Source organism: Neopsephotus bourkii, unplaced genomic scaffold (assembly GCF_033783945.1).
Source record: "Neopsephotus bourkii isolate Nb327-2 ecotype Australia unplaced genomic scaffold, CSIRO-AGI_Nbou_v1 NB_1232, whole genome shotgun sequence".
NCBI classification, from domain to species: Eukaryota; Metazoa; Chordata; class Aves; order Psittaciformes; family Psittacidae; genus Neopsephotus; species Neopsephotus bourkii.
In genome coordinates, this window is record NW_026901717.1 from 254,982 (window position 1) to 267,173 (window position 12,192).

The 12,192-nt window shown below is 45.0% G+C and overlaps 1 protein-coding gene across 2 annotated transcripts in view; it reads right to left on the reverse strand.

Moving 5' to 3' along the window:
* Window positions 1-1,655: 1,655 nt before the first annotated feature.
* The window catches only part of ARB2A (ARB2 cotranscriptional regulator A), a 290,622-nt gene continuing 280,085 nt past the window's right edge, over window positions 1,656-12,192 (reverse strand). Inside the window, exon 11 of one of the 2 annotated variants that reach the window (XM_061364339.1) lies at window positions 1,656-2,508. In XM_061364339.1, coding sequence (XP_061220323.1) covers window positions 2,366-2,508 — 143 coding nt within the window. In that variant the 3' untranslated portion in view covers window positions 1,656-2,365. The remainder of the gene's footprint in view (window positions 2,509-12,192) is intronic. The other variant, XM_061364340.1, reaches the window with a different exon arrangement.

A 12,192-nucleotide genomic window follows, 5' to 3' on the forward strand; every position in this document is an offset into this window, starting at 1 on the left:
GCTGGGAAGCTTACGGTTGCTCAGGAAGACGAAGTGGAGGGGGGGCTGGACACACATCCCTCGCCCCATCCACCCCCCCCCCCCGACAACTGGCTATGTGCGGTGAGGCAGCGTCCCCATTTGCAAACAGTCCCCGACCCCCACCCCTCGCGTGCTCTCCTTGGAAAGGGGAGGGGGGTGAGGCCCGCGTAGCCCCACGGAGGTCGCAAAGGACACAAGGAGGAGAGAAAAGCACATCTTTATTTTTTTTCCATTCAGTGAAAGCGCACCAGTACTAGCGGCGAGGATACCCCTCCCCGCTCCTCCGTCCCGCTTTATAGCCCTACAGAAGCGGCAACGCTGGGTGGGCCAAGGGCACGGCACAGAAAAAGGCGCAAGAAACGGTCGGTCGTTAACAGTACAAATGTTCGTGTTTTTTTTTTTTTTTGTTTGTTTTGGTTTGGTTTGGTTTGGTTTTGTACATTTCGTCTCTCATCTGCACTTGAAAAAACAGATCCGTTCCCGCGACGTTTGGAGATCCCCATCTCTCCTCCTTGTTGCAGGACCCCCCCCAGCAACAGGCACCCCTCCAGGGGCGAAACCTCCTGGGCGTGGAATTTGCACTGATCCCCCTCCGCGTAGGCAGAGCCTGAGAGCCTCCCGTGGGGGTCACTTTGAAGGGGGAGAGGTTAAATGGTGCTGGAGGGGGGAACCCTGCCATGAGCAGACAAAGGTGCAGAAAGCCCCCTCCGCCCGAAGATTTAATCCCAAATTCGTCCAGGTTTCAATTTGCATCCCTGACATTGACACCGCTGACTCTGCTCTGTGACAGAGGCATCACCCCCACTTTGCCATCACCCCGTTTCAACACTTCCTCACCCCCATGCCGTATCCCAGCTGTAGGATAGGAATCATTCCATGAGAGGGATGGGATGCTGTGACATGGGGGTCCCAAAGCCACGTGTTCAGGTGTTGCCTCCTTGGCACTAACAGCTCAGAGGCGAGATGGGCACGGCCATTGGGGAAAAGATCACTTTAATTTAGCATCATCAACACTCAAGGACCTTAATTAGCGTGCTCGCTTGCTGGGCACGCTATAAGGCACCTCTTGTTGCTTAGTTTCAGAGAAGAAAAGCTGCCGACAATGATGGTGGTGGCTTCGGCTGCACTTCCCCCACGCTCCGCACTTGGCGTGGAGTCACCACGCCACGCAGAGCAGTGTCCCTCCTCCAGCGCCTGGGAAAGTGGGAGCGAATCATAGAATCATAGAATAGTTAGGGTTGGAAAGGACCTTAAGATCATCAAGGTCCAACCCCCTTGCCATGGGCAGGGACACCTCACACTAAACCATATCACCCATCTTACGCTGCTGGTCATTTTTCTAATTGGGGGGGAGGTCTTGATCCTCCCGCTGCTGAAAGAGGAATTCCAGAAGAGATTCACACAGTGGCTTGGCCCAGAGTGTCAGTTCACTACTGCGGTTACTCCTGTAACAGACACCTCTTCCTTTCATATCAAAAGTTCCTGACTCCCTGTGCTTATGCTAAAGAGCCACCTTGCCATCTTGTGTGGCAAGTCACTACCAGCCCTGCATGTGGAAATGGAAGCATCTTTGCATTTAAATGGCAACAGAAAGATGTGCAATATGTGACTTTTTTTTTCCCCTGTCATATTTCACAGTGTAATCCAGCCAGTTAATGAACAGACATTTTTTTTTTTTTTTTTTTTTTAAGTAGAGCTTTCAGAAGGAAAGATGATCTACGGATACTGTCACTGATCTGGTAGGAAGAGAAAATCTCTAAAACAAAGGGGCTTCCCTATAAATCTGGACCAAACCTCTTGGACCCTCCTACCAGCAGAAAATGAAAGAGTCAAGAGTTGATCCCACTTGGTCCCAGAGAAAGAGAAGGCTACTGGGTGTAAAATCACAGGCTGGTTAGCACTTCTGAGCTAGAGTCATCTTAATTCTTATTTAGTTTTGTCCTGAAATTGAAGAAAGCAGCAAAAAAATCCTGCAAGCGACAGGACCACGACAAAGCTGTTAAATTCTGGCATCAGCTTGGTGCAGGGCTATGTCAGGGCAATTAGAGCTGCATCATGCTGCACTGTGCAGTACCACTGTCAGACTTAATCTGCACGCTGATGGGCAGCACGAAATCCAAGTTACAGCCCACAGGAAGCACAACCAGTGAACCCATATTGCTTTGACAGTTGCACTCATCTAGAAATAATGCAAAACGCTATTTAGATGTATACATCACAACCCTGTGCTCTAGGAAGAAAACAATCTAATGAGGGGCTGAGAGGCTCCTTGCAGAGAAGAAGCAGCAAAGAGGTTGTTGGTAGTGGTGTTTGTGTTTTGTTTTCTTTTCTTACTCCCCTCCTTTTACAATTCTTCATATTTTATCCTGTTGGAGCGCCGTGTTGGGGCTGGTTTCACTGAGCTGTTCTTCGCATCCATTGCCTCGCTGAAGAACTTGAAAATAGATGGAAAACTCTTCCAGGAAGTTAGTTCATGGCGCTCTGTACCTGCAAAATACAAAGGCGATAGTTTGACTGGGGCTGGGGGTGTCGTGCTGCTGCCTGGGAACAGGAATGACCATGTACATACAGACACACAGGGACATGTGTAGCCACCGAGGCTGCAGATCTGAGACACTAAACATGTCTTGGGCAAAGGCAAGTGAGACTCCAAAGCACCCTGCTAAGCGAAACTTTGTTGAAACACCTCATTTGAGTGGTGCAGCGTAGGAAGAAAAGTGTCTGCTGCTCAGGGCTGGTGTACTTTGTATTACTTCTTTTAATTTTACACGTCTTTTAGCCTCACATACGTGCTTTTAAGCAACAGAGAACATCTGGCCTGAACCTTTTCCCAACATCCCATACGTGATATTGAGGCACTAAAGTAGACCTTTCCTACTTACCTCTTCTCTTTCCATACAGATTCACCTCTTTCTTGGGTTTGGTTTTTTTTTCTTCTGTTCTATTGTTTTACAAGTGCCTCCAACACATGGCTCATTTGCTTTATTTAAATAAAAATCCCCACAACAACCCCCAAAACAGAACCAAGATGAAGGAGGTGGGCAGCCAAAGGCTGTAAAAGAGCTGGGATCTCTTTTTGGGTGACCCAATTATGCGGAGATGCTGCCTGTAAGTCTCTGGATCCTGGGCTTCCATTTGATACTTAACATTGTTAATGATAATTCTTTAGTCTGTAATAGTAGGTCATTGCTATGGTTACTTTACAATGGTGCAACACTTCACTTTCCCCCTTTAGCTATTCGCTGAGACCTGGTAACCACATTTGTTGCTTAGCAACAGTTTTGTGACAGTATTACAGTCTAGGGGTGACAACAATGAAGGACACGGTGGCCATGGCCTGCCTGGTGGAGAGGGATGCAGTGTGGGGCAGCTGATGGTGTTTGGGATTTGTGGGGCAGCTGACAGTCCCCAGAGATGCAGGAGAGCAGCTCTGGAGGGATGCTCCAACACAGCGCTGCCCACACACACACCTTCACATTCTAACGAGACCCTCACCCCCATATACCCACCCTTGGTGGCTCCCCACTTCTGTCTCCTCTGGAAGGTCTTTGGTGGAGGCGTTACCCACCATGTCACCCCCCTACCCTGCTCACTCAAAGGCAGCCTTTGGACAAGCTCCTCCAAAAAAAGCCCTCTACTGAAAGACACCACTGCCCACACAAGGAGATGGTTTATCCATGTTATGCTCGCACACACAGATTCTCCCCTGCCTCCAGGACCATTGTATGGAGATGATTCATGACATCTCACAGAGATTTCCAAGAGGCACCTTTTACACAAGTACTTTCCACTTCTGAATTTACCCATCTCTGTGCAAGCCCTACTTGCTGGGAGGCAGCTGGTCCTACCAAGTGGTTGGTGGACTTGGCAGAGTGAGGTTATGGTTATACTCGATGATCTTCGAGGTTTTTCCAACCTGAATGATTCAATGACTATGGTTCTGGCTTTCAAGGAAGACCACCTACCCCACCCCTATGAGAGCCACTCCACAGCCATATTCACAATGCATGTTCCTCAGGTTGGGGTTATCCAGTACGCAGAGATGTGCCACCACTGCATGGTCTATACTGTGTGTACCACAGCAGAAAGATAAAAACTTCCCTTCCAGCGCAACCCCTGGCCAAATAAACCTGTTCCTCAGGTTATTGCATGGCTGGGTACCCTGCAATTGCCCACTGCCACCATGCAATGACACCAGTAAAGGCATCATCTATCAAAGCTAGTTTTATGGAGGGACAGGCTGTCCTAGCACATTCCAAGGACATTCCTACACAGGCAGATCTCACACACCTGTGTCACAGCACATGGTAACATCAGTTTGAGCCCCAAGAGGCATTTGTCACTCTGCCTGCCTGCATCTGTCTCCTCTATCTTGACGGTATACCCACCAGAGTAAATTAGACAAAAATATAGGCAGGGAACATCATGCTGGGTTTTTCTACTCCCCTCTTTCTTTCTTCTTCTTTTTATCACAACCTTTCTGTTTTGGAACAGCCACTGAGAAACAAAAAATGACAAAACACTAAGTTTCTGGAGCCTCTCAGTCCCTTTCTTATACTGCCTTCTCCCATGTACCCTCCTCATGTCCTCAAGAGAGATCAGGCTTACATTAACTGGTGTTACTGGAACTGATTAAGCTACAGCTTTCCTGTAGCAAATCCTCTCAGCCCACCCCTCTCAAAAAACAATTCAAGCTTTGAGTCTAGAGGGACTCATGATTCAGCAGTCTAAAGCAATTTTTACACTCCCTATTTTCCTTTTCCTAGTAACAATCTTACTGTCAGATGAACAATTTCCCTTGTGATAAAATCACTGCAAAGGCTATTTAGCTTCCAGGATTATGATGATTCTTTGCTTGATTAATATTGCCATAAGAAAAGCTTGCCAAGTATCTGCCTTGGCCCTTTATAATCATTTAAAGGTCAAATTTTGTCCTTATGTATTCACATTCAACCACTACTACAGGAGGACGCCTAACATTTTAACACTGCATAGACTGTGCATTTATGATTTATGTATCAGGGGCTCAGAAAATCAGACAGAATCAGGAGGAGTTATGTCCTAAATGCGATGACAAATTTGGCCATAAGGGTTTTGCCAGAGGAAAAATATCACTGATGACTGCAATCTCAACTGCGTATTTAGTAGTAGGCTATCTAAACTGAATGCAGGAGCAGTCTACATTCTTTTTTTATAGAAAGAATTGTTTGTGGGAGTTGGATAATAAGAAGCAGCTGTATTGAAGCCAAAGTCCTCTAAGGTATACATATATATACTTAGTGCTCACTAATTTCCATAGCCATGATAATAAACCACACAATTCAATATACTGTAATAACTGGTGGGTTGTTGCACAACGTAAAGTGATTTCAGACATTAATTATTTGAGAAATCTTTGAAGCATGCCACACTGAAAATACATATAAAAACTGTTAAGTGTGGGAGACAGCCAGAACATCCTAAAATATGCTAAGGCTACAGTTGCAAGAGAAAAAAATTATCAACCTCCCTGTTCTCAGCCCCCGAGAAATGCCATAAAAGCAGCATCTTGCTATTGTAAAGAGGTAGGGAGAACTGAATGCCTATTTCAACATGTATAGAATATCATTGGAAAGGAGCTCTAGAAAGAAGGCTGATCCAGTAATTCGTGACGTGAGATGAGGGCTGTAAAATGGTGAACAAGTTTCAGAATCAATTCACCCACCACCACAAAGAGGTATTGACCATCAGAAGTAATGAAGACTTCGCATACAGTTATTGATACAAGAAAAACCAGGTAAGGAAATACCTGCAAAAATTTCATATACAAATTATCAGGTCTGGTGACACACATTTAAGGGTCTTCAGGGAATCAGTTAATGAACTTGAAGAACTACTGGCAATTATTTCTGAGAATTCATGCACAATCAGGTAGGCACCAGAGAACTGAGGTGGGCAGAAAAACAATGCTAGTTTGAGAAAAGGAAAGTTAATTGAAACTACTGCAAGTAAAATCTATCTTTGAATATCAGCAAAGTAGGAAATCAACATTAAAAACCATCACAAGCACCTTTAGGGCAACAGGAACCTTAGAACAGAGCAGGATCTGACAAGACTTTCACTGCTTCAATGGCCTGTGGTTGCCCCTACCTCTCATTTAGAGATGAGTTACTTCATTCCAGCTGAGGAGACCTCATAGTATTTGAGATATATGGTAAGGCAGCTCCCAGCTACAGGGAGCTACGCCTCTGCAGGCTCTAGCTAACTGCAGCATGTCCACTAGCACCTGGTCCCTGAGCAAAAGCAATCCCACGAGTGCGTTTGCCTTTACCTGAAGCAGGAATAACCCAGACTGTCTTCCCCAGCAAATTCTTCATATGCACCACAGGAACTTTGTCCCCCTCTACAGTATGTAAAAGTTCTGAATAGGCTGGGCCAGCCCTGCTGGCAGATCCTCTGGTGTTGACCAACCAGGTGGCCTTTGGTGTGTATCCCAATGCTTGAAAGTTCCCCCACCCATTGCTCTCAGGGTAGTTTTTAACAGCCCATTGTACCATTTAATTTTCCCAGAGGCTGGTGCATGGTAGGGGACGTGTAGGGGATGTGATATACTTGGTGGGTAATGCGGGAAGATGGGGAAGTACGATGTATACCTCAAGGAGATTTGATCTTAGGGGAAAACAGCCAATGAACTTAATTGTATGCTGTTGCCTGCTGTGTAATACTTTTATAGTCCATCAACTAGATGTCTTCGGGTCACCAGCGACTGGCCCTGACTTACTGCCAACCATCACCCCAACAGAGAATGAACTTTGATGGAACCAGACGAGTTCTGCAGTAAAGGAACGATCCAACACTGCACACAGCCTTTCCTGCCCTGAGAGACTGTTACAAGAGATGGAACCTGACATCATGGACCAAATGGACTTGGCAGAATTACAGGGATTGGCCCATGCACTAAGAAATGATCTCTTTCTCTCAGTTCATGTGTGTATGTGGGTGTATATATACGTATATATATATTGACGCGAATGGTATGGAATAAGGGGTGGATACTGTCCTGGGTTTAGCAGTAGCAGTCAATTTTTCTCCTTGGTAGCTGCTGCAGCGTTGTGGTTTGACTTTCAGCCTGGGAACAGCGCTGATAACACCAATGTTTTCAGTTGTTCCTAAGTAATGTTTACCCTGACCAAGGACCTTGTGAGGCTCATGCTCTGCCAGGGAGGAGGGGAAGCTGGGAGGAAGCAGAGACAGAACACCTGACCCAAACTAACCAAAGGGGTATTCCGTACCACAGCACGTCATGCCCGGGGAGGGAGGTAACTGGGAGTTACCCGGAAGGACATGGGGTCTTCTGGATCGGACTCCTTTTTTTGGCTGGTGGTATCATATTATCTTCCCTTGTTATTATTTTTTTTCTTTTCCTCATGGATTTATTAACAGCATGGAAACATAAACAAGGCACAGCATTATGGTGAATTCCCAAATCCCAGTTCTTCTTATAAATCAAGGAAATTACTCTTTTTTTTTCTAAGCCACGGAGGCATCAGAATCAATTCCAGCACGTGAATGTGTGGACCTTAAAAGCTCATCCAGCTCCAGTCCCCTCAACCACAGGCAGGGACACCTTCCAACAACCAGGCTGCTCAAGGCTTTGTCCAACCTGGCCTCAAACACTGCCAGGGATAGAGAATTTACCACTTCTTTGGGCAACCTATTTCAGTGCCTCACCACCCTAAATGTCACATTTCTGCTGAAGAATGGCACAACTCTCCATTGGTGAGATAAGTTATGGTACCCCAGACTGTGTTAGGAAATGGCAGTGGTGGGAAGTGGCCAGAGTCTTTGAGAAGACAAGTAATAGGTAATGATACAGAGTTGAAAATACACCTGTGCAGTCCCAGAGGTAATGGTATTAGTGCTCACATCTTTAAAACATGGTTATTAGTGATCTGAAACAATAATGAGAGCACTTATTAGTTAATTAGATTAACCAGCAAATGATATATTGAATGGGAGATGAAAAAAACATAAGAAGGGATGGAGAAATAAGAAAAAGAGCAGCTCACATGGTAGTGAAAATGGAGAAGGGCAAAAGCAAAGACTGAAACTGGGACCCGTGTCTGCAGGGATGGCTGTACAACACGACTGGGCAAACAACCCTGGTGGCCATTCGCACACATATGTGCAAATGTGGTTTTGCTGCCTCTGCTTTCTACTCCCACTCTGTAAAAGCATCTCATTGCTCAGCAAGGCTGATCAACTCCTCTGCCTGAGTCCACGGAGAGAAGGAGCTCTGCAATCCCCATAATTCACTTGCACAGAGATCACTGGCTGTGCACGACAAAGGTGCCTTCCTATGGTGCCTGCCCACTGTGCTGGACAAAAGGCTCCTCCTGCAGTGCTCAGAAGATGCGTGGCACAATAGTGGCCCCCTGCTGCATTCACAAGATGTGTGGGACAAAGGTTTCCCATGCTGCACAGGAGCCCAGAGGGATCTCTCCATGCGTCTCTGCCCTGGAATACATCAGCAGATGAAAGTTTCCAGGAACTTGAGAAGTTTCTCCATAGGTCCACAGGGCTGACCTTAGGTCTGCTTCTCCAAGTGCCAGTTCACCTCTGAGTAGCACAGGCTTGAGAATGAATTAAGGGTGATCCACGAGTCTGGGTTTATTCTGCATTAGGACACAGAGCCTTGCTGCTCTTCACCAAACGTCTTGTTCAGTGGAGAGTTTGCAATTGATGTCAGCAGGAGCAAGCTCTGTCCCTGCGGCCATGGTCCCTGCCACACTGCAAAACTTTGATCCCAGTATTGGGCAGGAGACATGAGCTTTGTGATCTTGTCCCCTGGCACTAGCAGAGACTGCTTTAACATTTATAATTTATATAAAAGGCCCTAAGCCTTATCCAAACTTGACTTAATGGTTCAAAGGCTGAAACGCAGACTTTTGGGGACATTTGCATGAACAGATGCACTTCAAAACTCACTGAACATGTTTTACCCTGATTCCCCTAACTCTGAGAAGCAACACAATTCATTCTTCCTTTACAAATAAACGAACGAACAAGCCAACACTATCTGACCTGGAACATGAGTGTAATATGCCTTCCAGAAATTTTTTTTCTCCTCAGAGTTATAAATCAGTGGAAATGTCTTTCCTTCTTGCTCACATCATCTAGACACACAGTGAAGTCTTCATGTAAGACTTTATCCCTCAAGTATGTAATTCTGTAATGACGTAATAATACTGTTCAAATCTGCATTTATGTATGATAAAAAGACACCTCCTGCTTCTCCTGCATCCATCTTTCTGCATGCTATTAAATGATTCCTGTATAAAAAAGCTACTTCTAAGCAAGAATTTATCTTTTCTTTTTTTTTTTTTAAACTTCGAGTGTCATTGTTAAGAATGACAGAACTATTTTTAATTTGTAAGTTTTCTCCATTTATGATTCCTAGATCCTATGGATTTGCACAGGAAGAAATTATTGTGCCAGTTGTGACTATTCTGGTCTGCTGATCTAAACATCCAGGTCTCAAACTCCAAAACAGAACAAGCTCTCAGAGCACTATGAGTAAAGCTAAGGAAAAAAAGGAGATTAAAAAAAATTATACCTCGCTTAAAATCACTAAGTACTTCTGACAGGGAGGATGAGATCCTCAGGAAAAGTTGGGAAGGATTCTGTTAGCTCAAGGGCTCTAAGACCCAATGACCTTAGGAGCTTCTGCATATGTGCTTCCAGGCATTGCAATGGTAAAGAAAAGTTAAACACTTAGGTGAAATTAAAAGACAAGCCATACAGCAATTAATGAAATGAAGGCAGTGATTTCTGAAGGGACATAAAAAAAGAAAACCCAAACTGAAACCTCAATGTATTTAGTTTGTCTGAGAAGTAATATTTTGTGGAGTTATGAATGGGTAATAATCTAAAGCAACTTTGTAGGAAAATGAATTTTTTTGAGGAGCCAAGAAGAAGTAGAGAAGTCTGAAGGAATGAAATACAGCTTTGTCCTGGGTTCAGCAGTAGCAGTCATATTTTCTTCTTCTTACTAGCTGGTGCAGTGCTGTGGTTTTGACTTTCGGCCCGGGAACAGTGCTGATAACACCAATGTTTTTAGTTACTGATCAAATGTTTACCCTGACCAAGGACTTTCTGAGGCTCATGCTCTGCCAGGGAGGAGGGGAAGCCAGGAGGAAGCAGAGACGCGACACCTGACCCAAACTAGCTGTCGTGGTTTAAACCCAGCCAGACAGCTCATTCACTCACTTCCAGTGAGTGGTGCCAGGCTGGAAGCAGTCAAGGCCTGTATTCCCCCCGAACCCTGGGGCTCTCCTCTTCCCCGCTCCCAGAGGGATGGGGAGGAGAATCGAAATAATGCAACTCCCACGGGTTGAGACAAGAACAGTCCAGCAACCAATGTACAACACAAATCACCACCACTATCACCAACGAGAACAATGATAAGAGAAAATAACATGGGAAGAGAATATGATACCACCTGCTGAAAAAACGAGTCCGACCCAGAAGACCCTGTGTCCCTGGGTAACTCCCATATGCCTCCAGGCATGACGTGCTGTGGTACGGAAAACCTCTTTGGCTAGCTTGGGTCAGGTGTCCTGTCTCTGTTTCCTCCCAGCTTCCCCTCCTCCCTGGCAGAGCATGCGACTCAGAAAGTCCTTGGTCAGGGTAAACATTACCTAGGAACAACTGAAAACTCTGGTGTTATCAGCACTGTTCCCAGGCTGAAAGTCAAACCACAACGCTGCACCAGCTACCGAGAAGGAGAAAAATTGACTGTTACTGCTAAACACAGGCCAATAGCCAAAAAGGTATTCCATACCACAGCATGTCATGCCCAGTATGTAACTCAGAGTTACCCGGAAGGGCTAGATCACGCCTCAGTCAGGCTGGGTATCAGTTGGTGGGTGGTGAGCCGTTGTATTCTCTTCACTTGTTATTTCCCTTACCATTATTGTCATTGGTGGTAGCAGCAGTGGTTTGTCTCATACCTTAGTTACTGGACTGCTCTTATCTCAACCTGTGGGAGTTACATTCTTTCAATTTTCCTTCCCATCCCTCCAGGAGTGGGAGGAAGAAGTGGGGGGGGGGGGGGGGGTGTGAGCGAGGGCTGCGTGGATGAATTGCCATCTGGGTTTAAACCACAACAAGCTTATTGAAGGTGGCTTAGGCACGCAGGAAACTGGTCTAGATGCAATATTCATCCAAAAAAAAAAATATTGTGGGAACCTTTGTAGCAGTGCTAGAGAATAGACTACACATACTAAAGATGTTTTATACTTAGTTACTACCTTCTGTGACACAGAATAGTGTTTATTTTTGTTATATTTGTTATCTCTTAATGTTTCTAGTGGGACGATGGAAAGACAGCAACAAGCATTCCTCCAACTCAGAGCCAAGATTACCTCTGAACTTTCATACTTGCAATCAGCTTTTCTCCACTCCTTGTTTGCAATGTACAAACCAATCACAAGAAGCAAGTGCTTTAAAAAGGTAAGAAAATATTTAATGAATTTTCTCTTGCCCCATGAGTGACAGATGCAGAGATCCATGTAAAGGCTCACTGAAAGCAAGGATTGTGAAGTGGGAAAGAGATAGAAGGGTAACACAGCTGTTACTTTTCACTACTCTTCTTTAAATATTAAGGGCAGTCTCATAAGCACAGGTCATTTGTTTGCTCCTCTGCATGCTATCTGGCCAAATAAATGAAAGTTGTAAGGTCATTCCCTCCTGAGCATGGGTTACCAAAAACCAGGTCATTTCCTGGGTTACCAAAAATTGACTAATTTTCTTTTGAGTATATATTAAAAAAGTATATACATATTTTATATATTATATCAAGTATATATATCAAATAGTTACAGGGCCTTCCCAGTAAGAATCAGGTATCCAGGACAAAACTGCTACTAGTAAACACCAATGAAAATAGCCATGGTAATACAAATTGCAAGTAACTGCATTAAAAAAAGGAAAGGGCCATGAACAGCTAAAACCACAGGCCTGATTAATTGTATTTGTTTTAGCCTAAGGCTAAACCATCACAAATTTGTTTTAGACTAAGGCTAAAACATCCCAAATTTGCACTGGAACCCCAGCTGTACCCAGGCAACTGTGGGGATGAAGATAATCAAATGCAGCCTTTGCCCTGCGTCATTTGAGGACTGCTAAGCA